This window comes from Semicossyphus pulcher, unplaced genomic scaffold, assembly GCF_022749685.1.
Source record: "Semicossyphus pulcher isolate SPU_LCO1_2020_fin unplaced genomic scaffold, fSemPul1.0.p SCAF_6, whole genome shotgun sequence".
Classification (NCBI taxonomy): domain Eukaryota; kingdom Metazoa; phylum Chordata; class Actinopteri; order Labriformes; family Labridae; genus Semicossyphus; species Semicossyphus pulcher.
This window is the reverse complement of record NW_027211737.1, coordinates 15,009,950-15,027,854: the sequence shown is the minus strand read 5'-3', so window position 1 is coordinate 15,027,854 and position 17,905 is coordinate 15,009,950. Positions and strand designations below refer to the sequence as shown.

Genomic DNA, 17,905 nt, shown 5'->3' with positions numbered 1-17,905 from the left:
TTCAACTTTTTTTCAGGCTTTGTACTCCTGAAGATGAGTAAATTTCAGGCCAGTGAAGTGCACCTTTAAATGCAGGATTTGCAGTCCTTTAAACATGGGATAAGTAGTCAGTTAAATGTAGGATTTGTAGTCCTATGCTGAACAGGATAAGCGGTGTACTTGTAAAACTTGTAGTCCTTTAAATGCAGAATTGTAGTGCTTTAAATATAAAACCTGTAGTCATTTAAAAGCTGAATTGTAGTCCTTTAAATATAAAACCTGTAGTCCTTTAAATGCAGAAATGTAGTCCTTTGAATATAAAACTTGTAGTCATTTAAAAGCTGAATTGTAGTCCTTTAAATATGAAACTTGTAGTCCTTTAAATGCTGAATTGTAGTGCTTTAAATATAAATCTTGTAGTCCTTTAAATGCAGAATTGTAGTGCTTTAAATATAAATCTTGCAGTCCTTTAAATGTGGAATTTGTAGTCCTTTAAATATAAAGCGTGTAATCCTTTAAATGCAGAATTGTAGTCCTTTAAGTATAGAATGTGTATCTATTATATGTCCTTTTTTAACCATGTAAAAGTCTCAATAACCTTAACATTGTTTTTTCAAGAGTGACCTGCAAAGAGAGCAGCATAAACATTGTAACAAATACACCTGTCACACAAACACAGGAATATAAAATATGCAGTAATTATGCAATACAATGGCAAAGACAGAAATCCATTTCTGATGCAAACCAGGTACATTTCTTCCCTGTGTTATAACATCCACTGTGCTCATCCTTCACTTTCTTAAAGGAATAAACAAAGACTGAGAAGTGATGGATTGAGGTGAGAGCTGCTTGTGCGTATGATTTGTCACTGTAGCATTTTCTATTCCCCGATGAGTCATCTCTGCACACCTACAGATGTGTCCTCGTCTGGCTCTCTCTCTCCTCTTCGAGCCCTCACCCAAACATTCAGCACCAAAACATTCACCTAATGAGCCCACTGGGCCAGATGTTGTCACAGGGAAATTTCCATCCTGAACTTTTCTTTATTTATTTCCTTTCCTACTTGGACAGGGATCTGTCGGAGGGAGGTGATCTGAGGAGACACGACACTGCTGCTCCCTCTGTGCTGGAGGTAGATCACCAGAAGGGCAAACAGGTGCTTTCTGTGTTTCTGTGGAGAGATTTGAGAAATATTTACAGTAAATTCCTTCATGACACGGGTAACATTTCCAATATTAAACACATTTTATGGATTAAGTGCATATCAGGCAGCTTTTACTTTAAACAGGTAACAAATCCCCCGCTCACCACCAATAGTTTGCCTATAACCTGCAACATAAGGTAGATTTAGGGCATGTTTTCTTGCTTTCTTGAAAGAAAAAAAGGGTGACATCTCTCCTTTTTTATGAAACAACTATAAAAACAAATCAGGAACCAGTTTAGTGTCATGAATAATTAACATTTCTCCCCTTTCACCTTTTTTTCTCAGTGCAGAGCCATAAATAATGACCGCACAATGTCATGACCACGGAGCAGGTGTTGACAACATATGTGTCTATCTGTGTGTGTTAGTGTGTGTGTGTGTGTTTCTGCAAATAGCCACCCACCATCGACACTGCTATGTCTCCATTTGTCAGATGCTATCAGTGTTAATTAGAGGGGGCAGAAAAGCAGCAGAGAAACAGAAACAAACGCCGAACAAAGAAGCCAAAGAATCAGATGAGCAGCAGCAGATTCATAGTATAATCCATATTCTCTATAATTTTCTGAGCCTAATCTTCACAGCTTTACAGGAGATACTCAAGTAGTCTGATTGCTTTTTTCCACCCCTTTCTTCTTTAGTTCTTTAGTTGTATTTTTCAGTGTTTCTTATTTAAAAGACTTGATCTACTTTTTTGCTAACCTCCAGTGGCTAACAACGCTCCCTCTACCTCCACCTACTACTGCGTTTGCCGTACTTCTAAAGTAACCCGTGTTAGCCCTCTCCTGAAGGTAGCTTGCATGAGGAATTTAAATCACAAATTTCCCCTAAGACTCAAAAAATGCTAAGAAGCTATTTTTGTACCTTGAGCGGTGATACGTCAGAGTTTATTTTCTGCCATCTCATCTCTCTGTTGTAAATAACGGCAGGGTGGGATGTTTCAGAAGCTGTGTGCGCTGCCTTTGTGATGTAGAACTGCACCGCTGTTGCTACCAGCGATGATGGGAGGATATTGTAACGTCAAAACACAGACATAAAGATTGACTGGTTGATATTGATAGGTGATGTGAGCTGATTGATGGAGCTGCAGCTTGAAGACAGCTTGGCGTTAGTTTAAGAACACCAAGCTGTTTTATGAGGGAATGAAGGTGTGTGACCTTTTATCGCAAAATGATCACATTGTCTGACAGCTTTGTAGCCGCATAAAAACATCTGCAGAAAGATGTTGCTCTGACGCAAAAGCAGCAAAAGTATTTGACAATTTCCTCCTCACCACATTCCACTTGCTATCCAGTGTTATCTCGTGGCAGAAGGAGCAGATACACACCTGGAAGATGTAGAGCCAGAAGCCTCATTCAATCCAAACAGCTTCACTCTATCATGCAGAGGTCACAGGAGCGGACACAGCTGTCGATTGGGACAGGATGAGCACCAGCTCTCTGATTACAGCCTCCCCTCTGTGATCACAAAGGAACCACTGACCCGTCCTCTGACGGCTTCATTTAGAAAATGATTCATCACATTTCTGCGTTAAACTCAAACTCTCCTCTGATGTAACACGTTCAAAACACTGACGGGTTTCCAGGTGGCCCAGAGATGAAACATCTCTCACACGACAGCCAAGGTGACAGGACTCCCATTCGGTTAGACGTCTTACACTCCTTTAAGTGAAGTGGAAATATCACCCACAATCCAGAAGGATCCATGCGACTCTGAACCCGATGGAGCCTTAAGATCAGTTTTTCTTTAAGCTGGGTTCATTACATGAAGTGTCCTCTCTGTTAATCCTGATTCACCTCTGCTAATCATTATTACATCAACAATGACCTGCATCCTCTGACTCTCATCCGACACCTAACCCCTCATACTACCCCTGTGCCTTATTCAGCCACACAGCTCTTTCCCAGGGGTCCAGCAGCTCACAAGAATGGACTTGTTTCAGAAGCTAAGCACGGATTAACCTTCGCATGGGTGGTGGCCTAAAGAAAGTAATGTACAGTATGAGAGGGTAGGATGACTTTTATCCCCAAGGCCCAACCTGCATATTTTAAAGATTTTACGTTTGAGCATTATATTTTGAATTGTACATGTTGCCAGGCAGCATGACCTTCCTCCTTGGGATGTAGTTCAACTTTATCCAAACCTAACCAGCCTCCACTAACCACAGGCAACAGACTGCTCTGCAACACTCTGACCAACTTCAGCCGACAGCCCACACAGTGCATCAAGTTCACTAAGAAGTCTGTGGTCAGATCTATTTGTATGAAAGTAGTAAATTGAACGTCAAACTGAACTGAGGTACTTGTATATTGTACGATTTTGCACCTTGTCTTTAGCTCTGCTCTTGTTTGTCATCATTACAGACTCACACGCTGCATCTATGTCTGTATCTCCCTACAGAGCAGACAGATGTCTTGTACTTAAACAGTCTATTATTTCTCATCGGGGGTCCTTGACATGCGTTGGCATGAACAAAGGCTCCTCTCTGGCTTCCTTTTCTGAGGAAACTCAAGCACACAGTCTTGCTCATGTCAGGATGATAAAGTGTGATGTGTTTAAGATCCTGCTCAAAGAAGCCCCCCCAAAAAACACACTTTCTTGTGCTAGACTCGCTAGACCAGTGAGTAGCACTCCTGCGAAACCAAGCCAGGTAACTGAGGTCATGTTGCTCCTGGGAGTCCTCCAGAGAGAGAGAGAGAGAGAGGGAGACTTAACATTAAGATCGAGAGAGGGGAAAGAAAGAGAGAGAGATGGGTGCTTAATCACCCATGCTGCAGTGTGTGTGTGTGTGTGTGTGTGTGTGTGTGTGTGAAGCCACTCAGGTCTTGTATCTGTATCTGTATCTGTATCAGGGTGATCCCTCCTCTCTTCTCCCTCTCTCTCTCGTATCTGTCCTGTGGCGCGCGGACACGGAGCGGACTCGCAGCGGACAGTCGCCCACAATAACCGGCTCTGTGGCCGCCTCTGGCTTATCTCACCTCCGCTTATATCCCCCCCCCCTCCGGTGCCGACCCGTACCGGCTGCTCCCCGCTGTATCATCTCAATCACTCGCGCGCACACACACAAAGAAAAAGAGAGGAAGAGATGCGGTCGTGTTTCACTTTCTTTGCTTCCAGGGAGCCGTATCTCTCTCACATCTTCTGCTCGGATCTTTGTTTGTGGACGGTTTCTGCTGCGGCTGCGTGAGTACTGACGGCTGCTGTTGTTATCTCTCTTTCTTCCTCTTCATGTTATTGCACACCGAACCGATACTGAGATAGATTAGATGCTCATAGCAAGATATGAATGGGAAAAAAGCACAGGTCTGGTACACTTTTTCTTTTTCGTAATGGGGCTTTACGTTATTTTAGATGCACTTCCATGTCAGTGTTTTTGTTCAGTCAGAGGGGCGTAACTGGAGTGTATGTGGACACACAAAGGCAGCTGCATGAAGCCAGTGTGCGGCGAGGATGCAGCGTTTCCAGCTACACTAAAACTGCCTCAACGCCTGCTGGGAAGTAAATCGAGTTTCTTAAAAAAAAAAGAGGGAAATAAAGCAGTCAGGGACGCAGGAGCAGCTGCACAAAGTACAACAGGGTGCTTTGCATCAGATTGGCTCAGTGTAGCTTCATTTTCCTCCCTTAATTCTCGGATATTTGAAGCCTTATTGGATTTTTTAATTCACATAGGGCTCCAAATAATGACTTTTACTTCTATGCATCAAGAAACTGCAAATTATTGATATTTATAAGCTAAAGCTGGTTGCATAAGAAGAAGAAATATGAAGAGTAAACGCGCCGAGAGAACACCAAGCAGCCATCTCCAGTGGTTATGCATTATATATTAAGTTGGCCCAGAGCTGCACCTCCCACCCAGCTCTACTGTCAGTGCTCCTCTTCTCTCCCAGTCTCTCTGTTCTCACCTCTGACAGAATAAGCCCTGACTGAGGGAAACATCAACATGGAGCGTGTTTGTAAGTATTTTTAAGACTGTTGTACTCCAGTTATTGAGTGCACATCCTTTATTTTCCGGAGGGGAAAGGGAGGAGGAGAGTTAATGCTCACACTTGCCCTCAGGCCTCTGACAGCAAAGAGATTTGTTTTGCGGATTGATGGATTGTTTGCGTTTCTTACAGCTCAGGGATATAGGGCCGGCAGGAAGTCAATGCTTTTGTTTTCTACCACTGTATGAACTTTGAGGAGGGGGAGATAGAACTACAACATCAGGTATGTAACTTTAAATCAGACAAATAATCAGAAAAGAGAAGAGGACCTTTACTTTGAAACAGCTGCTCAGTTTGTCTCAGCTTCATATTAAAGCATTGAATGACATGATTATCCTCTCTAAGCATATTGAGTCTCATGTAGATCAGGTTACAGTGCCATTCAGTGTTATGTAATGGCAACTCTTTTGTGACACAGTCCCCTGTTAACACGCTGGCTCTGTTGCTATCTTCCGTGTGTTTCCCATTTCCTCTTTTCCTCCCCGGCAGCAGCAGATATGTTGAGCGACACACAGCTAATAGCAGTATCTCTTCCACAGTGACCACTGCCCGATGCTGAAATCCCTACATTCATGAGATGGCAACAGGAAGCAGATTACTGAGGGATTAAGCGCGTGCACACTTAACGCACATGCACACACAGAGAGGACGCCACAGCTCCAGGATTTGTCTGCTGTCCAACTGTGGATCTCACACTGAATGAACTCGTCTGACTGACTGATTGAGACTCTCTCTGTGGTATCATGGAAGAAGAGGAGGAGCCAACAGAGTCTCATTGAATTAAAACTCACGTAACCCCACCTCCTCCTCCTCCTCTTCCTCCTCTCCTGGCTCGATATCGAAGGCTTTGAATGGTCGATGAGGATTACGGACTTATGACAAACACAGCTGAGCGTGCAGAGAGTGAGAGAGAGGAGCCCGGCGTCCGCCTGCCGCTGCTGCTGCTGCTGCTGCTGTCCCATGATGCATCTTCACATGTAAGCACAGGATCAGCCACACAGAGGGCTGTTTCTATGGAGACCCCTGCCCTGGGTAGTGTTAATAAGACTCACTGATACTCTGACTATCTGGGCGTGAAAAAGATACAGTGAGAGATTAGAAGTGCATCCCTGCTGCAGCACACCACAGCCTCAAATAGCATCAATGGAGCAGAGAGACATGTCATCATCAAGCGTGAAGAGGAAGGCTTATCATACACGATGCTTTACAACACTTGTTTCATCCTGCAGCAACATCACTGACTGAAGCAAATTTTATATTTTTCTGAGGTTTAATTAGTTTTCAGGCAGGCCTTGTCCTTGAATGTTGCGTTCAGGAGCAACTTTAACTACTGCTGGTTCAGTGAAAGCATGATTTGATAAGACACTGCCCACACAGAAGCAGAAGAGGAGGAGAAGATGATGCACAAAGAAACTTCTTACGCCTGAAGGAAATAACCTCTGTAACCCGCCTGCAATACCGAGCACAGCTTCAAATTCTAGGCCCAATTTCTGGAATTACTGGAACTATTTGTGGGCACCTAAAACTGCCTCCATCTTCTACCAGACTAGTTGTGATACTGAGAAAAGATATCCACATGCACCAGCTATCAAGAGGAAAGTCTGTAGTTAGGGTTTTGTACTCACCAGCACCATGTAACACATGCACACAACAACAAAGAATCTACATACTGTAGGGATCCATCAAGCATAAGGAAACCTATTCAGAGATATCATGGCCAGACACGACACCCCCCACTTCCCCCACGGCTTCGACCTGGGCGGCCACTTCGTTGACCTTCGACCTCTTGGCATGGGCGTCACAGGACTAGTGCTCTCAGCTGTGGACCAGCGCACCGGACAGCGTGTGGCAATTAAAAAGCTGCTGATGCGTGATTCCGTGACGGTGAAACACGGCCTGCGGGAGGTGAAGATCACCCGCCGGCTGCACCACGAAAACGTGGTGAGAGTTCACGAGGTGTTGGCGCCGTACGGACGACCCCTGCCCAGAGACCCCACAATGGTGAGCGCCCTGTACATCGTGCAGGAGTGCATGGAGACGGACCTGGCTCGGCTGCTGGAGCAAGGGCCACTACAAACAGGTGAAGTAAACAAAAGCTGTTGCTATGCACAAGCTCAAAATATTGTTTTCTTTGATTTTTACAGTTTAAGTCACATTTTTTATTGCATTCATATTGACGGCTGCTTTGTTGCTGCACTGCTGGCTGTGTTTACATTGTGATTTACTGGATTTACAGCCGCCATTCTCACACTAGAAAATCTCTACAGTCATTCATTCATGCCTTTGATTGTTTGCTTCTACTACTACTACTACTATACTACTAAATTAAAATAACACATATTTACAACGACACACCTGGTGTCCCTTAAAGGTAATATTATGTGTTAAATGTTGCATCTTAATGGATTGTTAATGCTGGATGTCTTACACTGAAAAATACAACCACCACAATGTTTTTCTTTATCATTAAAGTGATAATCTCAAAGATCACCTATGGCGATAAACGGTTATTGCGGGAGCACACTTCCCAGATATCCAGACAGTGTTGCATGTGTGACGTCCACAGTTGGCTCCGGTTGTAACTCTTGATTTTCCTCGCTGATGGTCGCTTTCCTTTGTAGACTGTTTGCCTTCATCTGAGCGTCGAATTTGTTTCTTTGGATTTTCACTTATTTTTGAAGTTGTATCTGTAGTCATCGATCTTTTCTTTGTTAGCTCACCCATAGTAGATTACTGTTTACTCGCAGAGACCGGAAAAGCAGCCGCTTAGCTCCGCCTACCCTCTCTGGCAGACCAACCACTAATGGGTGATGGGAAACGTGTCACTAACTGGGCGTCGCTTGTGATTTTTTCCGCGAATGTCGCCACCGACACCCAGTCCTTAATAACACTATATACTGCAAATGCAAAGGCTTTCATCAGTGGGCCATAGGCTCAGTCACCATTGTATTACCTCATTCGGCGATAGATAGTGACTTAACAGACATTTATTTAAATGGAATTCTTCGAGATTATTACTTTAACATCCTTGTAAAAACATTTTTTAAATTATTTTCGAGTAGTGTTGTTTACCCATATTTCACTTACACATCAGAAGATCAGAGTTTTACCCAAAATGTGCTTCTCATTATGTGACTTTTGACAGTTTCACTTGTGGACAGAGTGACCTATCAACTAACTCCAACATAATTTAGCAAGAACAAAACGCTACTTTTGTAATACTAATTTAAATCCATCACTTAGTTGTGTCCCAGCATGTGTCCAGTAATTACAGGAGTGCCGTGTATCCTCATATCTGTCCTTGACCTTGAACAGGTCACGCCACTCTGCTGTTCTACCAGCTGCTGAGGGGACTGAAGTTCATCCACTCAGCCAACGTCCTGCACAGAGACCTGAAGCCGGCCAACATATTCGTCAACACTGACCAGCTGCTGCTCAAGATCGGAGACTTCGGGCTGGCCAGGATAGTCGACCCTCATTACTCTCATAAGGTAAGAAAGGGACGTCCTGGGAAACCCACAGCCTGGTTTTTCACAAGGCCTATACAGAAGTTTTATACTGTATATGCTCTGCAGACTTATGCTCTCTTACTAACAAGTTCTATATTAACTTATAAATCCATAATCTTCAGAGGAGAAGCCAGCATTAAACTCTACATCTCTGTCCACGTTGTATCGGCTGCACTGATTTAGCCTTCTTTGATTCTTCTTCTATAAAGATTAATCACGCCATAAATATTCAAGTCAGCGGAGTAGAGGAGGATTTTTCACTCTGCTCGCCGCTCTGACACAGCGTGGGCCCTTCTGCCGCTGATGGATGAATCTTGGGAGAGTATTGTAATATTAAACATTATCTCTGCTGCCTCCCATTGAGGCAGAGCTGTTATCAGGGAGGAGAGAGCACCTCCTCGAGCCCTGGCCCTGTGTGGTTCGCAGACAGCAGGGCACAAACCCTTGTTCTTGTGTAGTAATGGATACACTGCAGCAGGATGCAGAAGAATCCTCCTATGGAGGATCAGAAGGTTTGCGCGCATGTTTTATTTTACCATTAAAGCGCAGAATACAGAGCCTTAAACTTTGGCCCCTCTTTGCACCACAAAGCTGCTGTTACTGCAACATCTTCTACCCCTACCTGGTATCAAGTTTGTGCTAATCAAACCCTGTGTTAAGGCTGTTCATTGTAGATGAAGGCTTCGCCAGAGATGAATGTGACAATTTACTGCTCCATTGTGCTGCTCTATTATGCACGAAGATCCCACAGCATTACTGTAACACTAGCAGGGCAGGATGTGTGTGTGTGTGTGTGTGTGTGTGTGTGTGTGTGTGTGTGTGTTAGATTGTGGAGAGGAGCTCTCGTGAAAGGCGATCTTTGTCAGGCAGAACACGGGACCGGGGATCAGCTGGGTGCAGACACAGGAGGTGCGTTTGGAGAGGAGGAGGAGGATGAGAAGGGGGTGATGAGGAGGGAGGGGGAGGCAGAAAACAGATGAGGGGCAAGAGCAAGGAGGGGGGGCTGAAGGAAGGAGATGTGGAAAGTACAAAGGCGGAGGAAGGGGGGATAAAGAGAAGGAGGAGAAGGAATGAAAGGAGGAGGGAGCATATACAGGAAAAAAGAGAGAGAGATGAAGGTAGTTGGGTCAGGCAGGACTGAAGAAACAAGGTTTACTTCTATCTCACACTGTGTGTGTGTGCTCTCACACACTGTGTACCTACAGAAAGCACTGTCTGTCAGAGAACACAGTGTTCAGGCTTTAACTACTGCAGACACACAGACGGCTACGTAGGTAGGTAGGTAGGTAGGTAGCTAGATAGACAGACAGATTCATAGATATCTGTGCATACTTTATGCCCCTAAACGTGCACTATTCATGTGAAAACATTGCTGATTTATTGTATATTTAACGTCACAATAACTTCTGTATTTAAGCTCCTACATATTGTATTTCCCCCTTTCCCTTTGCTGCAGCCTCAGCCTCTTCCTCTCACAGAGACTCCTCTGCTGCTTTGATAACAGGGGTGCATTAATAACCAATAAGAGTGCAGGCTGCACATTACACTCCTACACTTTCAACTGACTGCTGATAGTCGGTCGTCTGTCCCAGCTTAACATCAGTCTGTCGCCGTTCATTAGCATAAAACCGTGTTAGCAGGGTGATGTGTGCGTGATGATGTGTGTGTGAAGATGATGCAGTGTTGACACCAAAGCAGATGCCTGCAGTGAATGTGCTAGCATCATCCCTCTTATTTAATAATGCAGAGCCAAAGCGCTGCTTTTTCCAACAGTTTGCGCTAATGGACGTGGGCTGTGTTGAGCTCAGCTGAGATGGAAATGTATAAATAATATTAACCTTCATATTGGGCCGTAAAACAGGACTGGTGGCTCTGGTTTTTATGTCTCATTGACTGTGTATTGCTTTCCAATAGGGGGCTTGCATCACAGTCGGCTTTGATAAGGTTTTATATTTGGCTAGTTTAGACTTCTCGGTTTCACCACTTTGCAGTTATTGCTCCGTAAAAGAACTTCCTACCTTTTCTTATCATAGTTTCATGCAGTTAGTGGTTTTCAGAGCTCTGTGACTCTGTGGCTGTTTGACGAGCTGTGCCTCCGTCTGCACTGACAAACGTTTACCTGAGAGGGGAGGAAAAGGAAACGGAGGCCTCAGAAACATTATTTGTGATGTTGTTTACAGCCTCCAGCAGAAGGAACTCTGAGTTTCTTTGAGTGTGTACGGCTGAATGTCACCTGCTGAGGCAGCGCTGGATCTGCTCAGAAATTATTCATGACCTGGATGAAGGACAGAGAGAGAGAAAAAAAGGAGTGGAAAGGTGAATGAGGAGAGGAAACGAAATAGAGAAGAAGAAGGGGAGCAAACAGAAAGGTACAGTAGAGGTAGAAGTGTAACTGTAAAGACGAGAAGGAGGGATGGAACAGGTGAGAAAGGAGGCGAGGCGAGCAGGGTGGCGAAAAGGAGACAGATGGGGTGAAGCGTGAAGACAAGAGGAGAGGCAGGGGACACAGTATGAGCTGCTGATGGTGACGTAGACAAGGTGAAGTGAGATTAAGGGAGTGAAGTGGGAAGGGATGAAGGGGGGGGGGAAACATGGGAAGCTGATGTAGAAAGAAGCAGCATACAGGAGAAAGATGGTCTAACAGATGTAAGATGAGGTGAGTGTGTGTTTGACAGAACATCAGCGAGCACTTAGCATCAGTTTCTGCTCCGTCATCTGTTGGCACACGGAGGAGAACAGACGTGGACAAGGGAGGACATAGGGGGGAGGAGAGGCAGGATGTAGGGTGCAGTGAGTGCAGAGAGTGAGGAATAAGTTAATGTAATGTCAGGAAAGCTGCCGTTCTGTCCTTTTATAACCATTTCATCCAGGCTGAATGCTATCTAAGGGCACAGAGCTGGAAGTGATGTACAAGTGGGAACTTTGCCGTGGGAGGTTCACAATGAATAAAGGCTCTGAGTCATGTCCTGAACCTGCTGATCGGCACAGAAATCACCGTTAAAAAATGTTTTACCGTCTTAAAAATCCAAAGAGGGAGCTTGCTATTCAGCTGTCAAGCTGAATGTAAAGTCACTTTGAACCACAGCCCATTCATCAGAGGGTCCCTTTGCTGCACAGTGTGATGATTCGCTGGCGTTAGAGGTGGTCCCAGATAACGCAGCTCCTTTTAAAAAGATCACAGAGCAATTTCTGAGTGTGAAAACTCATCCGGGCCAGGATAAATCCCATGATTTCTATAAGGTGAAAGCCTGAATAGAGTAGTTCTGCAAGACGTACCACATATAGCGACACAGAGGCCATAAAAAAGCCATGCCATTCAGAAAAAAGGACATCCAAAGTCTCCCTGTGAGGCAATCAAAAGCAGTCAAATGACCGTATATTGCAACAATCTACCGTCATCCACAACATCCCGACTGTCAGGACGTTCAACAGCCTCAGGCGGGAAAATGTATCCCAGGAGAGATATGATGAAGTAAAGTGGGAGGGTGAAGCGATTACAGAGATTGAGGTGGAGTGATGCATAAAATGAAACAAGAGTATTAATGATGGCAACACCTGAAGCACGTCCCCGTGCATGGTGTCATCAGTGTTATTCTCAAGGTGAACATTTGCTGCAGTAAAAAGCAGAACGCCGCCTTGTAGACGCAGCACGAACAAGAGGACGTGTGTTGTTATACAGCAGAGAATCAAAGGCTCAGAGACACTCTTTCCACTGAAGATTTGTTCCCTTTTTTGTAGCTGACAATAAAGCCATGATGCGTTTAAGTACCAAACACATTGCCGACTAGATTGTCACGAATATGAGCAACTTGAACACCTCATTCATATGCACACCTACAAGCACACGACTGAAAAGTAACAACTGGGAACAAGCCTGTTGCACGCTCATCTCTTATATAACTACAGTATATCATCCTGATGCGGAGTCGTTTAACTCACCTCTTCTTCCCTCTTTTCCTCTCAGGGCTATCTGTCCGAGGGTCTGGTAACTAAGTGGTACTGTTCCCCCCGTCTGCTCCTGTCCCCCAACAACTACACCAAGGCCATAGACATGTGGGCCGCAGGCTGCATACTGGCTGAGATGCTCACCGGACGCATGCTGTTTGCAGGTATATACCTCTGACTGTCTCTGCTAAAACACTGTCATTCTGCTCTTCACGTCCTGCAGAAACTTTAAGATATTGCTGATATTTAAGTGGATGAAATGATGAAATATCATTAGTATTCAGCAGAAACTTCTCGCTACTAAAATCCCTCCAAGATATTTCTGGCAAATTCTAGGAACTGGCAGTTTTTCCAATTCATTTTCTGGTATTTCTGTAATTCTGTTTTGGCTTTTATTAAGGGCAGTTTATGTAAATGGTAGGATAAAAATGCTTGTTTGTTTTGTGGAAATAAAGACATGCAAAGTTTTTAAGGCTGAACTTTGTACTCTTGCATATACATCTGATAAACAAGATATAACAGTGAGATCATTGGCCTCTTTGAGCGCAAACTGTACACAGAAGTGCAATCAGGTAAATCAGTTTTATGTCATTTGTGTAATTATGTAAAGTTCAGTCCAGCATAAATGCAAAAAGGATCTTAAAGGCCTCATCACAAGGTGACGTCAAGTGAGCGCTAAGGAGTTTTTCTTTCCAGTGTGTCCTCCTCCAAAGATCCTTTATTCTCTTTCTGCAGGCTACTTCTTTGCCTGAGCAGAATAACAATGATGATAGCAAAATTCTCGCTGTCTGACGCTGATGTAGTTCCTCCTGACAGCCTGATTTGACCTCCACCGGCTCGCTACACCACAGGAGACATGATGCCATAAACTCATAGCGTCATCTGCTCCCTGTTGTTCCTCCCTGCTAGACCTTCACACGTCAGCTTTTGGAGATGCTTGTCTTGCTTTTTACTTAGTCACCAGGCTGAGCGTGCTGCAACATATTTTTCTTTGCTGTATTTGAAGCAATGCGCTCTCATACAAATACACGACACTGCTTGCTTCTTTTTTGGATTAACGTGTTGATATAGCACCACCTGCTGGTGGTTAGTGGCATTTAAAGGGCAAATCCGACAGTGGAAAAATGCTGCACCGCTCTGCTCTGAGATAAAACTATTCAGGCATGTTGATCTTTTGGTTAAACCGTAAGTGGGGACTTTGAAGTATTTGTTTTTCACCAGTTGTCTAGAAGTAAAAGGCCCTTAGGGGACTTTCCAAGCGGAGTTTGACTGCATCTCATTCCTCCCATGTCGTGTTCGTCTCACAACAAACCAAGCTAGATGTTTCAGTGGTGTTACATTGGGTCTTAATTGTGGTAAATGTTAGATTAGGATTTTTATACAACCTGCAAAAAGTGCACAACAGGTTGCACTGCAGAAACAAAGCTCTGATTAGACTAGATTCAGGGTGTATTTACTCTTATGTAAACAGATCAATAATCAGAGGGAGGATTTCATGTGTTTCTAATATTATTTGTGTCTTTCAGTTCTCATTTCTAGACATGTATTTTAATAGCAAACCTCTAATAGCTGACTGCAGAGTATTCCATCCGATCTGCAGAATTTTCCCTGTAACCCTACCATATCTTCCACTTGACAGCTCAAACCCCCTAGTTATTCCTGTTTGACTCTAATTGGTCACCTTTTCCTCTGCTTATGTAACCGGTCCTCTGTCTCTCCTCTGCTTGTCTCTGATTGGCCGGTTCCCTCTCCCAGGAGCCCATGAGCTGGAGCAGATGCAGCTGATTCTGAACACAGTGCCCGTGCTGAGAGAGGAGGACAGGCAGGACCTGCTACAGGTGACGCTTCAGTGGCTGCTGCTCCTCATATGTCTGTTTAAATATGGAACAGGGTGTCGTTGTCATGTTCTGTTTGCAGCTTTAGACTTGAGAATTGTGGTCTGCGGACGAGGTTAAATGTGTACACAACTCCAGCAAGAGCCTAGCTTACTTGTTGCATTCAAGTAAAATCTCGTTTTAAAGTGAGGATTAAATTCGGTGCATGTTTTAACCCCTCTGTCGTCCTTTCCCAGGTGATGCCTTCATATGTCAGTCATGGATGGAGAGTGAAGAAGCCCTTTTCTGAGTTGCTGCCTGAAGTGGATGCTCAAGGTGAGCTGAGGGAGTTGAGTAGAGAGAAGAGGAGGAAGGTCAAGCAAGTATAAAATAGAAATGGAACTAATAAGATTAATGGAAGAAGTGAGGAGGAAAAAGAAACAGCAGCCTGTCCTTGTAGACGTGGTTGAGGTCAAACACACAATTCAGCGCTTAAAGAGATGAAAAAGAATATTTTAGAACACATCAGTGACACTACATGTTTTTATCTTCCTCTTCTTCTATCAATAATCCCCTCTTTTCTTCTTCCTTTCAGCTGTGGACTTCCTTGAGCGTATCCTGACCTTTAACCCCATGGACCGGCTCACAGCCGAAGCAGCTCTGTCCCATCTCTTCCTCCAGCAGTACTCGTGTCCGGAGGACGAGCCCACCTCGACGCACCCCTTCCGCATCGAGGACGAGCTGGAGGACAGCCTCGTCACGGAGCAGAGCCTCAGCAACAGCAACAGCCAGGCCTCCAGCATCCACTGGGAGAGGTGGGTACATTTACATTTTCAAGACTAATGGTGCACACTGAGGCTTTTTTCTATTTCATAATGACATCATCTGGTTTATTTTGTTGATTTCACACTGAATTAACTTGTAACCACTTGTGCCTTAAAGGAAAACAGTCTTGTTACCAGTAAATACTCAGCTTTTATGACAACACTTTTCCAGGTTTACACTACTACGCCATATTTACTTTGATTTAAGGCTAATCCACGATTATTTTGGTGTTGGTTTGACACTGTAGTTTCCAACAATGTAAAGAAAAGAAGTTCTTGAGGTCCCTCTAAGATTTGTTTCAAAGAAGGATTTAAAATACTTTACTGTGAGAGACTATAAAATTAAAAGGCTGAGTGCATGTACATTTTAAATCTAATCTTCTTAAGTATGATACTTTGATCACTTTCTGCATGGTACCATGATGTAATCCATCAACCATTTGCCTATGAATCTGAATGTAATTAGAGAAGAATTGTTTTCTATGTAACTCCGCTGGTAAGGTTTTTTTCATGAGACCTTATTAGCAGATATTTGGTACCAGCACTGAAAATAAACTCCAAAAGATTCCTACTGTAGATGTGCAATGGAAAGTCTTCACACACTGTTATTATAAACCTATGCACATTACTTTCCTTCTGCCTCTCTGCAGGTATGAGACCAGTATATCAACAGATGTGTCCTGGCAGCAGTCAGACAGGAGGTGTCGCTGCATGCCTCCCAGCCACAACACCTCTGACCTGGGAGACACCACAGAGGATGAGGAGGTGCAGAGGGACCCCCGGGCCACTTCCACCTCACAGTTAGAGGAGGCGCAGGTTGGATATAATATTTTCACCACTTGTAATATAATAATTAAGATATTTTAATGAAGTTGTTGTGTCGACAAATCAGCTCACGCAGTGCTCATCAGCAGTGGCCTGCTTTTGAAATGTAACCACATTTCTAATAAACTTTGTTGTTTGGCCTTGTTAGCATCTTTCCACACACATTTGTTTTCTCTCACTCTTCTGATGAGAAAATTCTTGTTACAAATTGCATATTTCTTGCATCATCCAGGCTGTTAGTACATGCTCTCAGTGCACTGTGCTCGTTAGGGGGTTGCAATATCTGTCTGTTTATAGCCTCTTGAACTTTATGTGGTTACATTTTAAAATGTTTCTGTTGCAATTTAAGTGTAGGATATTTAGGTACAGAATATAATAAGTAAACACAGTTCAACAAGTAATACAACTGGAATGTATAGTTTGCTTTTCCTTTCTTCCTTATCTATCACATTTTTCATTCCCTCATCTTATATAGGTCGACCCACGTAAATATTCCCACAGCAGCTCAGCCGAACGCTTCCTGGAAAACTCTCACTCCTCTCTGGATCGGGTCTGTGGTTTGGGGTATGGGGATCTGGACTGTGGCCGCTCATGTGACTACAAAGTGGGCTCTCCTTCCTATCTGGATAAAATAGCTTGGAGGGAGGGCAAACCTCAGCACTACTCAGAGCCAAAGCTGATCCTGGATCTGTCCCACTGGAAGCGGAACACGAACATCCTCCCTGTGCCTGCTGGGCCTATCGGTGGCAGCGTAGAGGACCTGGGGGAGATCAACGGGGAGGAAGCAGAACAGGAGGAGGAGGAGGAAACGGGGGATTTGTTCAAGGAGATCTCTCGTTGGGTGGAGAGCACACAGTCCCGTCTACACTCACCCAGTCCCAGTCCGTCTTTGGAGCAAAACTCACCCTCCTGCTACACCTCATCTCCTCCTCTTCCTCTCTCCCCGACTGACCTCCCAACTCCCGTCTTCCACTACACTGACGTCCTGCGGCAGCCATCAGCTGAATTTGATGAAGACACGCTGAGCCCACTTCCTCCTGTCTTGTCTTCCTCTCTTCCCTCACTTCTCCCCTCCTCTCCCACCTGTCCACTTCCTCCTCAGTCACCTCAAACAGAATCTCCCCCCATCTCACTGCTCTTTCCTCCCACTGAATCTCAACCACTTTCCTCGACTTCGTCTGTTACTCAGCCAGTAAATGTTGGCTCCTTGGAGTCACTCCCTGTCAAGCAAAAAGATCGCCTCTTTGACCTTGACGTGTTCATATCCCGAGCTCTCAAACTGTGCAGGCAGAATAGGGAGAAAGCAGACGGGAGAAAAGGAAAAGATGGAGGCTGGAGGGAAGAAAGCAAACAGACGAACATTAACCGAAAGGTGCCCAGACTTCCAGAGCACAGGACTCCACCACCACAGACGCCCAACTCGTGATGCTGAATTTCAACTTCAGGTCCACCACAGAATAGCATCATAGTGGCTTGCACCTCCTAATGTGCTTTAAAAAGTGAGCAGTGTCCATGGTTTACTATGCTGCTTAGTCAATAGACCTAAGTGTTAGCTGCAGTCGTTTTTGCTGCTCTTGCAATGACGCTACACGCTCTGACTCAAACCCTCACTTTAACAAGCAATCCTGCAGCTTTGTCAAGAGGTGCTCTCAGGCAATAAGATGTCAGAAGGCGGTTGGGTTAAATTTAAATAACCATGCTTAGCATTGCGATTATATGAAGGATTTGTTCTACATCAAACTTTTTTAGAAATAATCAGCTAATTAATTATTGTTATGTTGTGGTATTCTATCATTTGTCAAGTTAAAGATGGGTCAAACTTTGA

General features: G+C 44.4%; 1 protein-coding gene across 2 annotated transcripts; it reads left to right on the top strand.

Moving 5' to 3' along the window:
- The first annotated feature begins 6,624 nt into the window (after positions 1-6,624).
- mapk4 (mitogen-activated protein kinase 4) lies at positions 6,625-17,506 on the top strand. Of its 2 annotated transcripts, XM_069682676.1 has the most exons (9): positions 6,625-7,243; positions 8,479-8,654; positions 12,637-12,781; positions 14,373-14,455; positions 14,689-14,767; positions 15,027-15,246; positions 15,906-16,071; positions 16,556-16,804; positions 16,862-17,506. In XM_069682676.1, exons 1-9 carry the CDS (start codon positions 6,877-6,879, stop codon positions 17,504-17,506), a joined length of 2,130 nt encoding a protein of 709 aa, XP_069538777.1. In that variant the 5' UTR covers positions 6,625-6,876. The 2 variants fall into 2 exon arrangements, with proteins under 2 accessions (XP_069538777.1, XP_069538776.1); XM_069682675.1 differs by having other exon boundaries at positions 16,556-17,506.
- Positions 17,507-17,905: the final 399 nt, after the last annotated feature.